At 36.9% G+C, this 16,726-nt stretch overlaps 4 protein-coding genes and 1 non-coding gene across 8 annotated transcripts; all 5 read left to right on the top strand.

Annotated features, from left to right (window-relative positions):
• The first annotated feature begins 1,799 nt into the window (after nt 1-1,799).
• Nucleotides 1,800-2,940, top strand: AT1G22403. Of its 2 annotated transcripts, NR_143566.1 has the most exons (2): nt 1,999-2,216; nt 2,596-2,939. It is a non-coding gene; the product is annotated as an other RNA (non-coding RNA). The 2 variants fall into 2 exon arrangements; NR_143565.1 differs by having other exon boundaries at nt 1,800-2,940.
• Nucleotides 2,941-4,538: 1,598 nt separating this feature from the next.
• Nucleotides 4,539-7,848, top strand: UGT85A1 (UDP-Glycosyltransferase superfamily protein). The gene is made up of 2 exons (NM_102089.5): nt 4,539-5,417; nt 6,705-7,848. Exons 1-2 carry the CDS (start codon nt 4,901-4,903, stop codon nt 7,655-7,657), a joined length of 1,470 nt encoding a protein of 489 aa, NP_173656.1. The 5' UTR covers nt 4,539-4,900; the 3' UTR covers nt 7,658-7,848.
• A 1,232-nt stretch (nt 7,849-9,080) lies between these two features.
• Nucleotides 9,081-11,153, top strand: UGT85A3 (UDP-glucosyl transferase 85A3). The gene is made up of 2 exons (NM_102088.3): nt 9,081-9,692; nt 10,037-11,153. The coding sequence occupies exons 1-2, from the start codon at nt 9,176-9,178 to the stop codon at nt 10,984-10,986; spliced, it is 1,467 nt and encodes a 488-aa protein (NP_173655.2). The 5' UTR covers nt 9,081-9,175; the 3' UTR covers nt 10,987-11,153.
• Nucleotides 11,154-11,172: 19 nt separating this feature from the next.
• Nucleotides 11,173-13,593, top strand: UGT85A5 (UDP-glucosyl transferase 85A5). Of its 2 annotated transcripts, NM_202156.2 has the most exons (2): nt 11,173-12,145; nt 12,470-13,593. In NM_202156.2, exons 1-2 carry the CDS (start codon nt 11,629-11,631, stop codon nt 13,390-13,392), a joined length of 1,440 nt encoding a protein of 479 aa, NP_973885.1. In that variant the 5' UTR covers nt 11,173-11,628; the 3' UTR covers nt 13,393-13,593. The 2 variants fall into 2 exon arrangements, with proteins under 2 accessions (NP_973885.1, NP_564170.1); NM_102087.2 differs by having other exon boundaries at nt 11,173-13,593.
• A 153-nt stretch (nt 13,594-13,746) lies between these two features.
• UGT85A2 (UDP-glucosyl transferase 85A2) lies at nt 13,747-16,701 on the top strand. 2 transcript variants are annotated; one of them, NM_001036001.1, is made up of 3 exons: nt 13,917-14,488; nt 15,503-16,260; nt 16,297-16,650. In NM_001036001.1, the coding sequence occupies exons 1-3, from the start codon at nt 13,981-13,983 to the stop codon at nt 16,438-16,440; spliced, it is 1,410 nt and encodes a 469-aa protein (NP_001031078.1). In that variant the 5' UTR covers nt 13,917-13,980; the 3' UTR covers nt 16,441-16,650. The 2 variants fall into 2 exon arrangements, with proteins under 2 accessions (NP_173653.1, NP_001031078.1); NM_102086.3 differs by having other exon boundaries at nt 13,747-14,488; nt 15,503-16,701.
• The last annotated feature ends 25 nt before the right edge of the window (nt 16,702-16,726 follow it).

Raw genomic sequence — 16,726 nt, 5'->3', positions numbered from 1 at the left:
TAAAAAAAGTAACTAAAACTAAAAGAAAGTTATATTGAATATTGAAGCAAAATTAGTATGGGATATTTTATAGAGTTATATCAAACATTATTTATTAAAAGTTTTTTTAAAAAAATAATCTTTAACCGCGTATAGTCTTTATAAATATAAACACGGCGTTGGTCGTGGTCTTATATATACAAATTTAAGATGGTCATGGTCAAGATTTTGTATATTTAGTTATTTATAAAAGTTGGTCGAATGTTGTGTTATATTAAAAAAAAACATGGGTGTATTAATTTGTACATATTTGAAATAGTAATAAATTAATTACACTTATAAGTAGATTGATTGATAAGAATAAGTTAATAACCGATCGAGATTAAATGAGACTGAGTAAAGCTAGCTTATCTCACCTAACACCCGTCGTAAATGACGGAACCCCACCTTTCTAATTTCGCCAACTCCCACATTTGTTATAATCTTATTTATTGTTCATTTGTAATTGTTTATGGTTTCAAAGTCTATTCGATTTCTACATATTATTTATTACCAAACTTTTTTTGTTGGTTTGTTATATTAGTATTGATTTGTAAGAGTTGTTTAAATCTCATCCAATCCGTGGTATAATGCATTCGTGTGTGTTATTAACGATTATTAGTTCTATATTTGTAGACTGAAGACTGAAAAACTTTCCGTTCATATGATCATGCCTTCTCGTATACGATCAAGGACCACATTCAATGGACATATTCTTGGTATTTGTTATAGCCTTGTAGGTATTATTAGTAAACGTGTTATGCAGACTTGGAAAATAGAATGAAAATGAAGAGCATATTCTTTCGTGTTATTCTCCTATAGATCACAAAATGGACCGTCGATGTGATAATGATCTGGTGAGGTAGACCCTACGGAGTCTTGTTCTTCAATATGTTGGTGGAAAGGAGAGAGAGAGAGACACACACAAAATGTTAGGTGTGTTGACTTTGGGGTTATGTGCTTATTACAAATATATATACTAGTCATTAGCAACGTCAGTAATTATACTTCTTGTAATTTCATGAAATTTTGTGTTCTTTGCGACTTTTTTTTTTTTTCTGTTTGTTTGACAGAAGTCAGAAATAATGTGTCAGTGTTCTTGTTTTCTTTCAAGGAATCCACTAGATTAAAAGTCACTTGGTATATTAGAAAATATATTAGGGCAAGAGTTAATTACGAATATTAATTAATGTGGTGTTGTTAAGACTTAAGATATATAAGACAGTTCAAGCATAGTTACATACCAAATCGCTAGATATGTTTCCATCTCTAATTTTCTACTGATTTCAAGGCCATCTGTTCATGTAATGTTAAGTAAAAAAAAATAAGTTCTAGCAACGTTACATGTTTTACATATCTTCCACGCGAGAGATAAAACTGACTTTCAACATTTAAGGATCATAACAATTACTCCATGTTGATATTGATGTACGACGAAATGTAGCCTCAACTACAAAATAAACGGCAGAATTAACGTATTTGATAAACAACGGCTTATTGGATTAAATAAAGAACGAGCTTACACTGGACCCTAGGGATATTGATAATCTGATACTAAGATTTGATGGGCTAAGAAACTCCATTGGGCCTAGTAGTCATGCTCCCTAAAACAGGTGACAATTTTTATTCTGAATTTCTGACGCTTCATCTCATGTTTGCGGCACATTAGAGCAGGTCCATTGGGAAGACCTTATGAGTTTCTTAGAAGAAAACTAAAGAAAAAAAGTCAAAAATTAATTCAGAATTGTGGTATTAAGCAAGGTTCGCACCTTGCATTAGGTGTTTTTTGGTTTTTAAGGTTCGTATACGTGTCATTCTCTTATTGGAAGACTATACAAACAATTTTTTTTTTCCTTCGTTGCCTTCTCTCCTCCTTGTTTGCTCCGAAGCTCTACGCTTCTCATCTTCGTCTCCCTTCTGCAAATGATGAACTCTCTTCTCATCATCGTTTCTCATATCATCATCGTCTCTCGATCCGTCACGATCCCCATCAAGTTTTATCACGTCTTCATCACCGGTAGATCAAGCGGAATCGGTGAAATTAGATACGTTTCATGAGCTTGCGGCGAATGAGATGATGCGTTGTGCAGAGCACGGTGGAGAACGGTGCGGAGGCAGTGAGCAAGCCGGAAAATAAAAAATGGGGGCAGAAGGTTGGATACGTGCGAGATACTTCGGAGAACTTGCGACAACAAATGGTAATGTGTCTCTATACTTCTATTTGAGACAGAATATAAGGGAAACAAGCAAGATTGATGTGTGATATCTTTAGAAGTGGACTCAAATGGTTAGAGCTGTAGGCTTGGTATCATGATGGTTGTCGTATTTTTGGCTGGTTTAGATAATAGGAATGAAGCTAGATTGCCTTTGGTTGGGGTGTTTGTGGCTACAAGTTTTTGGTTTTTGTTGAGCGCACACAAGGTGTTTGATAAAATGTCAAAGAGAAAAACAGATTGGATAGATGCAAAATTGTTGTTGGCTAAAGAATGAGTAACAGATAGCAAGTAGGATTTAAGTTTAACTTTGCCTTCTATGTGAGAGCTTTGTGTTGTGTAATTGTCATGTTTGTGTGTCTAGGTGTGATGGATGTATGGGTTCTTTCCTCTCCTTAGCTGCGTATGATGGCTGCAGCAATACCAGCAACAACCCCTGAGAAAGATTTCAATTCCTTACAAAGTTATGTATGCATGTCACAATTCAGGCCAAACACAAAAAATTCTGTACAAGGACAAGCAACGCAAGAGAATCCAAAATCCGATGAAGGAGATATTAAAACAATTGGAAATTTGTGATTCGAGGTTCCTGTGCGTGTCAAATTAGCTATGTTCTTGTAATTGTCATTTTTTGTTTTTTTTTAAGAAACCCACTTAAGATTCTACCATTGGGAAATAAGATTGAATAAAAACTCTAAACTTCCATTTATTCAAAATATAATAATATAAAATTTTAAGGAATCCTTAATTAAGGTGTTTCAATGGGGGTGCTCTTAAGAGCATCCTCAATGGGAGGATTTAAGAGGTTTCTTAGGTTAATAAAGGGATTTAAATTAAATGTTTAATGATGATTTTAGCTTAGAGGCCCTCTTACCTTAGAGGCTCTCTTAGAATAGGTGTGGAGGTGACGTGGCATTATTCTCGTGTTTCTTCTTCCTCCTCCTCTCTCTCTATTCCGCGATCGAAGTGAAATCGGAACAAATAATTCTCTTGTCCGGAGTTTCTATAATCCTTTCAATTCCTCTACTTATAATTCAATTTTCTCTCGTTAATGTATCTGATGCTTTTGTATACACAGGTTCCATTCGATAAAATAGTTTTTTTTTCCAGGTAAGTTTCATGATGATTATGTGTTCTCTCTTTTATATTTCAATTGTAGGATATATGTAATTGTTTTGTGTCATGGGATTGATTTGTGTTAATGCGTTTAGGAACATTCATGGGATTGATTTGTGTCATGTAGAGAGATTGAGTTTGCCTAAATTAGCTCATGACTTTTTTGGTGCATGTACTCTTTACATTACATAGTTCTCTAACTTCTGTCTGTGATGAAACGAATGAATCCGATCATTCTTCTGTCTTTAGTTTAACGAAAGAGATACAAAATATAGTGATGTAACCACTATGTTAATAGCTATTTTGTCTTATATTTTTATCTAAGCTCATGCAGCTTAATCTTATATGGTGATGACAAATTTAACAATTGGAGACAAAGTTGTACTTTATTTCCAGCCATGTGGATAACCTCCCATTGAGGATGGTCTAACATCCTCGTGTTTCATACTAATCTTTTTTTTGTTATATTTAGCTTATCCAATTCGCTTGTTCTTTATCATCCGTTCAACCATTTATACCGTATACGACTAGTACTCCACCAATTTATTTCATAATTGCAAATGAAAACTCGAGTCAAACCCAAGTCCAAAAGGGCAATTCGAACTTGGTTATTGTATCCAAATTTTGAAGTCAAAGCCATGCATCAACTTGGTTACAGACTGTATCCAAATTTTGTTTGTCACGGAACGTATCTTTCTTCTTTGTCACGGTGTATTTAGGCGTGGGTTTTGCACTTTTTGTGGTTTTCTTTCTTTGGTGAAGTTCCTTTAATTTGACATATGGAATAGTGGAAAAAAAATAAAAGGACAAAAACACTTAAATTTCCCGAACAAGGACAAAACCTTAATAGTTCCAAAATTATTAAATTTCACAGAAAGTTAGAAACAACCAAAGGTATCCGTAGAGGTTAACTTTAAAGGAAAATAAAGCAAGTGGTCCACTCCCACGTCGATAGTCAACTTATTGCTCTTTTCGACATAATTTACCTCCTTATTAAATCTCCTTGGACTAGTATAACTTTCTAAGTATGCTTATATCTTTCATTTAAAGGCGAAAATTTGAAATCTGTTAATTAAGCAGACACTAAATTCCAGATTAATTATTCGGCACAAGACAAGCAAAATAGATAGGCACATGTGCCTTGGAAGATGAAGATATACTTGGAACGTGATCATGATCTGGTGCCACGGAAACCTATATATTTTGTTGCACGTATCCCTAAATGATTAGGTCCATTCGGCATATCTGGCATTGTAGATTTTCTGCAGTACGCTCAACTTGTAGATGAACATTATCTTATATTAGGTTTTTATGAATTTTACACATAAATGGAAATCCCGGGCTCATGGCAGGTTTTGGATACTATTCACACGTGACGTAATTTGTGGACAACCACCAAGGCCAAGAAGTTATTAGTTTGGTCTCTTTTTTCTTCTCTTCTTTCTTCTCTTCTTTCTCTATAAAATGGCTTATTTCAAAGGCAAACCAAAACTCACATTTGTTCATTACAAAAAGAGGAAACTGACAACTGATTTCGCGCAAGAGAAAGAAAAATGGGATCTCAGATCATTCATAACTCACAAAAACCACATGTAGTTTGTGTTCCATATCCGGCTCAAGGCCACATCAACCCTATGATGAGAGTGGCTAAACTCCTCCACGCCAGAGGCTTCTACGTCACCTTCGTCAACACCGTCTACAACCACAATCGTTTCCTTCGTTCTCGTGGGTCCAATGCCCTAGATGGACTTCCTTCGTTCCGATTTGAGTCCATTGCTGACGGTCTACCAGAGACAGACATGGATGCCACGCAGGACATCACAGCTCTTTGCGAGTCCACCATGAAGAACTGTCTCGCTCCGTTCAGAGAGCTTCTCCAGCGGATCAACGCTGGAGATAATGTTCCTCCGGTAAGCTGTATTGTATCTGACGGTTGTATGAGCTTTACTCTTGATGTTGCGGAGGAGCTTGGAGTCCCGGAGGTTCTTTTTTGGACAACCAGTGGCTGTGCGTTCCTGGCTTATCTACACTTTTATCTCTTCATCGAGAAGGGCTTATGTCCGCTAAAAGGTACGTATTCTTACATTGATTATTGATTTAAATGACGTTATGATATTAAATTTAACGTAAGAACCCTTAAGACACCTCGAGCAGGGTGAGTTTTTAATCTGAGATATATCGTTTGTATATTGGATAAAAAATATCCATTTAGCTACCATATTTAGCGAAGCCATAGACTATCCTAATCGATCCACCCGCACGACGAGACCGGTCAAGACTCAAGATGGTCATGTTGTAATATATACTCAATTTTATACAATTGTTACATTGTAGCCTAGGTTTTTGAGCATTACTAAATATATAGTATCAAGAGAAATGTCCATATTTTAATATATACATAACGTAATGAATGTTTTGATATGTTTTTTATTTCGATGCGTTTGCAGTTTTCTTGTAATATATATATTACAGTTTTCTTAGCCAAAAAAAAAATAAATAATTAGAGAAGATACATTGTTGATTTATTTTAAAGCATTGATATCTTTTTAACCTTCCGCTTCCCCTATCCGCTGGTGAATTTTGAGTGACATTAAAGATTGAACAGAAATCCCATATTTTATTTTGTTAAGAGATGCGTAGATTCTTAACTTTGATTACAGTTTAAAATCATGTTAAAGGAAATGATGATGTTCAAAATTCCATTTCGTATTTTACATAAATTTTGTTGTTAACTTATCTTAAAGTTATATGATATTTGCAAACGTCGTCTTTCTATGATTTTTATTATTAGTTTGAACGTAAACAAAATATATTTAATATTTGTGAAAAGGCTTGAAAATTGTAAAAGAGGGATTTTTAAATAGTAACAAATTTTAGGTGAACTATAGCGTATATAAAAGATAGGTTATTTATTTGTGTAAAGATTATCTGTTTGTATTGGTTCCAATTTTTTTCGGTGACCTTTAATAACATAGATGCATCACACATGAACATTTGGTATGAAAACAAAAAGATAACCAATATTGCCAAAAAAAAAAGAAGGAGAGAGACGGCGGGAAAGTTTGTTGAGGAAAAAAATAAAATTGGGTAATATCCAAACATGAAAGTGAAATAAACCGTAAAAAATCAATGCAATTTGGCATATCATTGTCCAGGGACCAGGCCACTCTGTCTTTCGGTCATATTCATAACTCTTTCTGGCTCTGAAATTACACAATGAATGCCGTGTCCTAGAGAATCATATAGACGTGGATGCTTACGTAAATGCATAATTTTTTCTAAAATGCGGTGCTTGTATTTTTATTAACTAATATCATGAGACTTATCTTGATTAATAAATGGTGATTGATTTGGCAGATGAGAGTTACTTGACGAAGGAGTACTTAGAAGACACGGTTATAGATTTTATACCAACCATGAAGAATGTGAAACTAAAGGATATTCCTAGCTTCATACGTACCACTAATCCTGATGATGTTATGATTAGTTTCGCCCTCCGCGAGACCGAGCGAGCCAAACGTGCTTCTGCTATCATTCTAAACACATTTGATGACCTTGAGCATGATGTTGTTCATGCTATGCAATCTATCTTACCTCCGGTTTATTCAGTTGGACCGCTTCATCTCTTAGCAAACCGGGAGATTGAAGAAGGTAGTGAGATTGGAATGATGAGTTCGAATTTATGGAAAGAGGAGATGGAGTGTTTGGATTGGCTTGATACTAAGACTCAAAATAGTGTCATTTATATCAACTTTGGGAGCATAACGGTTTTGAGTGTGAAGCAGCTTGTGGAGTTTGCTTGGGGTTTGGCGGGAAGTGGGAAAGAGTTTTTATGGGTGATCCGGCCAGATTTAGTAGCGGGAGAGGAGGCTATGGTTCCGCCGGACTTTTTAATGGAGACTAAAGACCGCAGTATGCTAGCGAGTTGGTGTCCTCAAGAGAAAGTACTTTCTCATCCTGCTATTGGAGGGTTTTTGACGCATTGCGGGTGGAACTCGATATTGGAAAGTCTTTCGTGTGGAGTTCCGATGGTGTGTTGGCCATTTTTTGCTGACCAGCAAATGAATTGTAAGTTTTGTTGTGACGAGTGGGATGTTGGGATTGAGATAGGTGGAGATGTGAAGAGAGAGGAAGTTGAGGCGGTGGTTAGAGAGCTCATGGATGGAGAGAAGGGAAAGAAAATGAGAGAAAAGGCGGTAGAGTGGCAGCGCTTAGCCGAGAAAGCGACGGAACATAAACTTGGTTCTTCCGTTATGAATTTTGAGACGGTTGTTAGCAAGTTTCTTTTGGGACAAAAATCACAGGATTAACTAAAATATAAGATGATCATCGAAATGTATTATTTTTTCTATAATGATTACTAAGTAAGTGTTTATTTTGTTTCTATTATGTGTTTCATTTTATAAGATGTTTTAAATTTTATTTTTATTTTGTTTTTCAAATATTAATGTTTCAAATTTCGAAGATGGTTTTCTTTCCTCGTTAATTTGAATTTTTATATTTTGAATTGAGAAGATTCTAGCAATTTGATCTGAGACTTCATGGCATGCAATGCTATCATTATCAACTTTGAAATGAGAATATACTAGTCATTGGTGAAATAATGGTTAAAAAAAATAAAATTTACTCTTAATTTCTGGTTAGTTTAGAGAATTTTTTTTAACTAGTTAATAGATCAAGGTATCAATTTTGATCCTTCAAATAGAATCTAGATGCAAATTTCCAGTCCGATCTTTACCTCACTCATCTTGTTATTACTGCTTTGTTCACTTCATCACCTAATGGCTTAAAGTCGTCATTACTCATATTTATTACGTCTTGAATATGTGCTTTCGAATTCGCTCATCTTCTTTTGTACATTAATTATTCGGCACAAGCGAAAAAGATACATACCTTGCCATGGCACATGCCTTGTCATCACAAATATATGAACTCATAATTAAAAACCTAAAGTTCGGTTACAAAGCATGAATCATAATTGTTCTTTATTAAGCGATGGGTGAAGTCTTGAAATTTTAGTTTGTATTCGAGTTATTTTTTGTGTTTTGTTTGTAAAAGTATAGTTTATATTGATTTTCTTTTAAAAATAACTATCACTAACTTATCCTTTCATTCGGTATATATTTGGTATTTCAATCCATTTTTGCTTTTGCGATTTCAATACTCCTTGAATGAAATTATCCAAGTCACGCCATTCTAGGATTTGTTTTGACGGTTTTGTCGTTTTTATTCGTAGACAAGTTTCATCAATTACTATGACCCCCACCGAAGTTTTTTCTCTGAATGTGATGTCGTTTATAAATTTAACCGTAGGTATCGACTTCGCAGCAGTGATTATAAACTTTTAACACGGATAACCAAAAATATGTCCGGATAACCAAAAAAACTGGCTTTTTTAAATGTGTTAATCATATTGATATGATGATAAAAGTCATATTGTACGGTAGTCAAAAACTCAAGATTGATTTTTCTAAATATTTTATAGTTAGTTTTATAGATTTACATTTTGCATCTAAAAATAACAGTGTGACATTGTAACAGAATAAGTTTAAGTTCAAATTTTACGGTTTCCTAGTTTAATATTTATAATTTTAAATCATAAGCATAACTTTTGCTTAATTGTTTTTTAACCAGAGGATTTTAAACTTGGGGATTTTGTATGAATTTACTCACAAAGAATGTAGTCATGTACATATTCGAGCTAAAATAGCCACGTGCGATAAACACATGGACTCACCGTTTTCCTATAAACTGGCGTACCTCAAAGCTTAAGCTAAGCCTACACTAGTTAGATCACATTTTGTCTTTTGGCAAAAGAGAGATAGAAAATGGGATCCCGTTTTGTTTCTAACGAACAAAAACCACACGTAGTTTGCGTGCCTTACCCAGCTCAAGGCCACATTAACCCTATGATGAAAGTGGCTAAACTCCTCCACGTCAAAGGCTTCCACGTCACCTTCGTCAACACCGTCTACAACCACAACCGTCTACTCCGATCCCGTGGGGCCAACGCACTCGATGGACTTCCTTCCTTCCAGTTCGAGTCAATACCTGACGGTCTTCCGGAGACTGGCGTGGACGCCACGCAGGACATCCCTGCCCTTTCCGAGTCCACAACGAAAAACTGTCTCGTTCCGTTCAAGAAGCTTCTCCAGCGGATTGTCACGAGAGAGGATGTCCCTCCGGTGAGCTGTATTGTATCAGATGGTTCGATGAGCTTTACTCTTGACGTAGCGGAAGAGCTTGGTGTTCCGGAGATTCATTTTTGGACCACTAGTGCTTGTGGCTTCATGGCTTATCTACACTTTTATCTCTTCATCGAGAAGGGTTTATGTCCAGTAAAAGGTACGTTTTCTTGCATTTATTATTGAATTAATCGACGTTATAAAATAAAATTTCACGTAAGAACTCTTAAGACACCATGAGCTTGGTCACTTTATTTGCAATTAGGCCTAGAAAGTGATGTTGGCCTAGAACTCTTATTTAACCGAATCTCAAAGTACAACCATAAATAAAGCTTAATGCAAATAGGCCAACATCACTCTCTAAGCCATTTGTTTGCCAACTAGCTCTGAAACAAGACTATCACTATAAAATACATTAAATTGTGTATGCTAAGTCTGTGCATTAATTTTATAAATAAATATTGAGAGATAAAATGATAAAATAAAGTGTGATGGATTTTGCAGATGCGAGTTGCTTGACGAAGGAATACTTGGACACAGTTATAGATTGGATACCGTCAATGAACAATGTAAAACTAAAAGACATTCCTAGTTTTATACGTACCACTAATCCTAACGACATAATGCTCAACTTCGTTGTCCGTGAGGCATGTCGAACCAAACGTGCCTCTGCTATCATTCTGAACACGTTTGATGACCTTGAACATGACATAATCCAGTCTATGCAATCCATTTTACCACCGGTTTATCCAATCGGACCGCTTCATCTCTTAGTAAACAGGGAGATTGAAGAAGATAGTGAGATTGGAAGGATGGGATCAAATCTATGGAAAGAGGAGACTGAGTGCTTGGGATGGCTTAATACTAAGTCTCGAAATAGCGTTGTTTATGTTAACTTTGGGAGCATAACAATAATGACCACGGCACAGCTTTTGGAGTTTGCTTGGGGTTTGGCGGCAACGGGAAAGGAGTTTCTATGGGTGATGCGGCCGGATTCAGTAGCCGGAGAGGAGGCAGTGATTCCAAAAGAGTTTTTAGCGGAGACAGCTGATCGAAGAATGCTGACAAGTTGGTGTCCTCAGGAGAAAGTTCTTTCTCATCCGGCGGTCGGAGGGTTCTTGACCCATTGCGGGTGGAATTCGACGTTAGAAAGTCTTTCATGCGGAGTTCCAATGGTATGTTGGCCATTTTTTGCTGAGCAACAAACAAATTGTAAGTTTTCTTGTGATGAATGGGAGGTTGGTATTGAGATCGGTGGAGATGTCAAGAGGGGAGAGGTTGAGGCGGTGGTTAGAGAGCTCATGGATGGAGAGAAAGGAAAGAAAATGAGAGAGAAGGCTGTAGAGTGGCGGCGCTTGGCCGAGAAAGCTACAAAGCTTCCGTGTGGTTCGTCGGTGATAAATTTTGAGACGATTGTCAACAAGGTTCTCTTGGGAAAGATCCCTAACACGTAAGATTAATTGAAAACGTAAGATTGTCATAAAAGTGTGGTATACATATAATAATCAATAAGTAGTTGCTTTTACTATTTTCACTTTTCACTATGTGTAATAATACCCTGGATTAGTAAAATGGATTGAGATATTGGTAAAGGAAAGTGTATGCTAAGCATTATCGGAAGATCCCTTAATAAGGACCGCATAAACTATATTTCATAATAAATTTCCTATTAACATAAAAGAAATCTAAATACAAAAACCATAGACTTTATTTAAAAAATTTGGAAGAAAAATAATAATCAAGAACTAGATATTTATAACACTATCTAAACTCTATCACACCCTAAGAAACATCGTTTTCACGAATTATTGCCTTATAGGACCACTAGTCTGGCCTTTATTAGGTGACCAACGTCAAGTAGATAAACATTTATCTTCTGCTGGCAGTACATCAATTATACAAATATAGCAAGATTGCTTATGCCCCCGGGTACGGGAAACCTTCGCACGTGGCAAAGATCGACAGTCTCTACGTGCAAGAATCATGGTCTCGCCATCTCACTGTGGAGTCCTTTAACACCTAGCTAAAGTGTTTCCAGATCAATCACATACATATCCATCTTTGATCTTTTTGTTTTTGGCATACAAGAAAAGAAAATGGCGTCTCATGCTGTTACAAGCGGACAAAAACCACACGTAGTTTGCATACCTTTCCCGGCTCAAGGCCACATCAATCCGATGCTCAAAGTGGCTAAACTCCTCTATGCCAGAGGCTTCCATGTTACCTTCGTCAACACTAACTACAACCATAACCGTCTCATCCGGTCACGTGGTCCCAACTCCCTTGATGGGCTTCCTTCTTTTCGGTTCGAGTCCATCCCTGACGGTCTACCGGAGGAAAACAAGGACGTCATGCAGGATGTCCCTACCCTTTGTGAGTCCACCATGAAAAACTGTCTAGCTCCTTTCAAGGAGCTTCTCCGGCGGATCAACACCACAAAGGATGTTCCTCCGGTAAGCTGTATTGTATCCGACGGTGTGATGAGCTTTACTCTTGATGCTGCAGAGGAGCTTGGAGTCCCGGATGTTCTTTTTTGGACACCAAGTGCTTGTGGCTTCTTGGCTTATCTACACTTCTATCGCTTCATCGAGAAGGGGTTATCACCAATAAAAGGTAAGTAAAAGGTTATTATTAGTTTAGGTTTTCATCACAAAGTATATTATTATTATTATTTCATTAACAATTTACATTATCTATGACACCTAGAACAGAGGTACCTATAATACAGATACGTAAGAAGTACCGTCGTCTAGGCCTTTTTCTGTCATTGTTAGGGCGACCAAGAATAACTCATCCTTACTCTGAAATTAATCTATAGTATTAATTGATCAAAATTAAATGCATCAAAAATTTGCATATAATACGGTGCTTGAATGTTTTTATAGTAAATATTGAGATATAAAATTATACTTATAAAATGGAAGTGGATTATGGCAGATGAAAGTTCTTTGGACACAAAAATAAATTGGATACCATCGATGAAAAACCTAGGACTTAAAGACATCCCAAGCTTTATCCGTGCAACTAATACTGAAGACATAATGCTTAACTTTTTTGTCCATGAGGCTGACCGAGCCAAACGCGCTTCCGCTATCATTCTCAACACATTCGATAGTCTTGAGCATGATGTCGTCCGTTCTATTCAATCTATCATACCTCAAGTGTACACTATTGGACCGCTTCATCTATTTGTGAATCGGGATATCGACGAGGAAAGTGACATCGGACAGATAGGAACGAATATGTGGAGAGAGGAGATGGAGTGTTTGGATTGGCTTGATACTAAGTCTCCAAACAGTGTCGTTTATGTTAATTTCGGTAGCATAACAGTGATGAGTGCGAAACAACTCGTGGAGTTTGCTTGGGGTTTAGCAGCGACCAAAAAAGATTTTTTGTGGGTGATTAGGCCGGATTTAGTAGCCGGTGATGTGCCAATGCTTCCGCCGGACTTTCTAATAGAGACGGCTAACCGAAGGATGCTAGCGAGTTGGTGTCCTCAAGAAAAAGTTCTTTCTCATCCGGCAGTTGGAGGGTTCTTAACGCATAGTGGATGGAATTCGACTTTGGAGAGTCTCTCCGGTGGAGTTCCAATGGTGTGTTGGCCGTTCTTTGCGGAACAGCAAACAAATTGTAAATATTGTTGTGATGAATGGGAAGTGGGGATGGAGATCGGTGGAGATGTGAGGAGGGAGGAGGTTGAGGAGTTGGTTAGAGAACTCATGGACGGAGACAAAGGAAAGAAAATGAGGCAAAAGGCCGAAGAGTGGCAGCGCTTGGCTGAGGAAGCGACGAAGCCTATTTATGGTTCGTCGGAACTAAATTTTCAGATGGTCGTTGACAAGGTTCTTTTAGGGGAGTAGAGAGACTACAATTTATTTTAGATATGATCGTTACAAAATTATGTTATGTATTGAAATTTAATAAAGTGTTATCATATATATAATGATGAACAAGTATCTGTTTAATTATTAACCAGATAAAATAAGTGTTGTTTTGTTTCAACAGTAAAGATTATGCATACTTGAATTCAATAATAACGAAACAACATCACTTATATCAAAATTTCAATTTTATTTCACAGTCTTATAAATCGTTGGCCTTATTTTATGTTTTGGCTTGAGTGTTGAAATATGCCACTAGTTTTGACTTTTATTTCACCTACACCTCAATAACATCTCATCTTTTGAATAAAAAATATTATCATTTTGTTAGGCTTTATACATAATAAATACACAAATTCGGCCTCGAGATCGCCCACTTGGAAATCTTCACATGCGAGGCAGATCTTTCGACAGTTCCCACGTGGGAAAATCTGATCATAAGGTCGAGCCAACACATTGTTAATAATTTCTATAAAACGGAGTCCTATAAGCGTAAAGGAATCATATTCCTATCAATCAAAAATACAAATCGACTTTCATATTTTCTCTGCATAAGAGAGAAAGAAAATGGGATCTCATGTCGCACAAAAACAACACGTAGTTTGCGTTCCTTATCCGGCTCAAGGCCACATCAACCCAATGATGAAAGTGGCTAAACTCCTTTACGCCAAAGGCTTCCATATTACCTTCGTCAACACCGTCTACAACCACAACCGTCTCCTCCGGTCCCGTGGGCCTAACGCCGTTGACGGGCTTCCTTCTTTCCGGTTTGAGTCCATCCCTGACGGTCTACCCGAGACTGACGTGGACGTCACTCAGGACATCCCTACTCTTTGCGAGTCCACAATGAAGCACTGTCTCGCTCCATTCAAGGAGCTTCTCCGGCAGATCAACGCAAGGGATGATGTTCCTCCTGTGAGCTGTATCGTATCCGACGGTTGTATGAGCTTCACACTTGATGCTGCGGAGGAGCTCGGTGTCCCGGAGGTTCTTTTTTGGACAACTAGTGCTTGTGGCTTCTTGGCTTACCTTTACTACTATCGCTTCATCGAGAAGGGATTATCACCAATAAAAGGTACGTTTGTATTATTAATTTTGGATTGATGATTTAATCCGTGTTTTTAAACTGATTTACGTGTTATAATATTAAGTTTAGCGTAGAAACAAGAAACCATGAGATAATCAATGCGAATCGTATATTTTACGTGTATATACACACGAACAAGATTAGTCAAGGTGAACAAGTTGTTGGCTTTTATCTATATAATTTCGTAACTGGGATGCTACTGTGCTAGTTAAAGGGTTTTGGACTTACCAAAAAAATCCCAACTAGAGACCCCAACTAATAAATTATACACCAAAAAAGAGGTCCACAATAGGGACAAATAATAAATTTGTCAAAAAAAAAAAAGTATCCCTAAATTTGTATTTTCTCAAAAAGAAAAATATAATCATTTCCATACTTTTGTGATTGTCCAAACGAAATACCGATAGTGAATAAAAAATACAAACCAATAAAGAACAATGGTCATAAAATACATCAATAACACAAACTAATAAACTTTGTCAACAACAGAGAATTATAGTTTGGGTTAAAACTTATACACCGTCAAACCCAAACGATTTCTATATATTAAAAACAAACTGTAAATCAGAACTTTCAATCGAATAAAGATGAATCCAGAAAAAATCATATCCTTTTAGGTTTTCCCGATTCCCCTATTTGAGGCACTAAAAATCACAATGATTGCGAAACATAATTAATAGTCATATATGGTGGCTGTAACTAGAATAGTAGGATAACTTGCAAAATAAAATAAAATCAAACTGGATAAATTAAAATAAAATTTAAATTCCAAAAGAGAGCACATACTTGGAAAAGTAAACTCTATGCAATTAGCCATTCCATATATCATTGTATTTAGACCACTTTTTGTCTGACATCTTTGACCTATAATAACCTTTTGCTGGCTCTGATCCTGTATACAGTATCAATGTTAATGCATCCAAATTTGCATCTTTAATTGTAGTTAAGAAATCTTGAGATGATATCGAGTTCTGATCAATAATATGGTGGTTTATTTGGCAGATGAGAGTTACTTAACCAAGGAACACTTGGACACAAAAATAGACTGGATACCATCGATGAAGAACCTAAGACTAAAAGACATCCCTAGCTTCATCCGAACGACTAATCCTGACGACATCATGCTCAACTTTATCATCCGTGAGGCTGACCGAGCCAAACGCGCTTCAGCTATCATTCTCAACACGTTTGATGATCTCGAACACGACGTTATCCAATCTATGAAATCCATTGTACCTCCGGTTTATTCTATTGGACCGTTACATTTACTAGAGAAACAAGAGAGCGGCGAGTATAGTGAAATCGGACGGACAGGATCGAATCTTTGGAGAGAGGAGACTGAGTGTCTGGACTGGCTAAACACGAAAGCTAGAAACAGTGTTGTGTACGTTAACTTCGGGAGTATAACTGTTTTGAGCGCAAAACAGCTTGTGGAGTTTGCATGGGGTTTGGCTGCAACGGGGAAAGAGTTTTTGTGGGTGATCCGGCCGGATTTAGTAGCCGGGGATGAGGCAATGGTTCCACCGGAGTTTTTAACGGCTACGGCGGACCGGAGGATGTTGGCAAGTTGGTGTCCTCAAGAGAAAGTCCTTTCTCATCCGGCCATTGGAGGGTTCTTGACGCATTGCGGGTGGAACTCGACGTTGGAAAGTCTATGCGGTGGAGTTCCAATGGTGTGTTGGCCGTTTTTTGCAGAGCAACAAACTAATTGTAAGTTTTCTCGTGACGAATGGGAGGTTGGGATTGAGATTGGTGGAGATGTGAAGAGAGAAGAGGTTGAGGCGGTGGTTAGGGAGTTGATGGATGAAGAGAAGGGAAAGAATATGAGAGAGAAGGCGGAAGAGTGGCGGCGCTTGGCGAATGAAGCGACGGAGCATAAGCATGGTTCTTCTAAATTGAACTTTGAGATGCTCGTTAATAAGGTTCTTTTAGGGGAGTAGAGACTAGTAAATATGGATTTCAAGAAAAAAGGGATTTAAGCACACAAGAGTAGACCATTGCTCACAAAGAACCTCTTTATTTCCCAAATTAATTACTCATTTACTCATAATCAAATAAACATCTTCTTATTCATCACAAACCAATAAAACTTACTTTCCTCAGTTCAAATATTTCATACTATTAGACTTTGTTTTGATAAAAAATTGTTCTACTAATGGTTTAAAATTTCATGTTCAGATTTTTTTTTTTTTTTTTTTTTTTGTCGGTCATGTTCAGAATATAATA

This window comes from Arabidopsis thaliana (assembly GCF_000001735.4).
Source record: "Arabidopsis thaliana chromosome 1 sequence".
Taxonomy (NCBI): Eukaryota; Viridiplantae; Streptophyta; class Magnoliopsida; order Brassicales; family Brassicaceae; genus Arabidopsis; species Arabidopsis thaliana.
This window is presented reverse-complemented; position numbering and strand designations above follow the sequence as displayed.

Bases quoted from the DNA above. Each gene is read 5' to 3' on its own strand.
- UGT85A2 (NM_102086.3), top strand. From the start codon at position 13,981: ATGGGATCTCATGTCGCACAAAAACAACACGTAGTTTGCGTTCCTTAT. The intron at 14,489-15,502 runs GTACGTTTGTAT...TTTATTTGGCAG, and splicing joins GGGATTATCACCAATAAAAG to ATGAGAGTTACTTAACCAAG.
- UGT85A5 (NM_202156.2), top strand. From the start codon at position 11,629: ATGGCGTCTCATGCTGTTACAAGCGGACAAAAACCACACGTAGTTTGC. The intron at 12,146-12,469 runs GTAAGTAAAAGG...GGATTATGGCAG, and splicing joins GGGGTTATCACCAATAAAAG to ATGAAAGTTCTTTGGACACA.
- UGT85A1 (NM_102089.5), top strand. From the start codon at position 4,901: ATGGGATCTCAGATCATTCATAACTCACAAAAACCACATGTAGTTTGT. The intron at 5,418-6,704 runs GTACGTATTCTT...TTGATTTGGCAG, and splicing joins GGGCTTATGTCCGCTAAAAG to ATGAGAGTTACTTGACGAAG.
- UGT85A3 (NM_102088.3), top strand. From the start codon at position 9,176: ATGGGATCCCGTTTTGTTTCTAACGAACAAAAACCACACGTAGTTTGC. The intron at 9,693-10,036 runs GTACGTTTTCTT...TGGATTTTGCAG, and splicing joins GGGTTTATGTCCAGTAAAAG to ATGCGAGTTGCTTGACGAAG.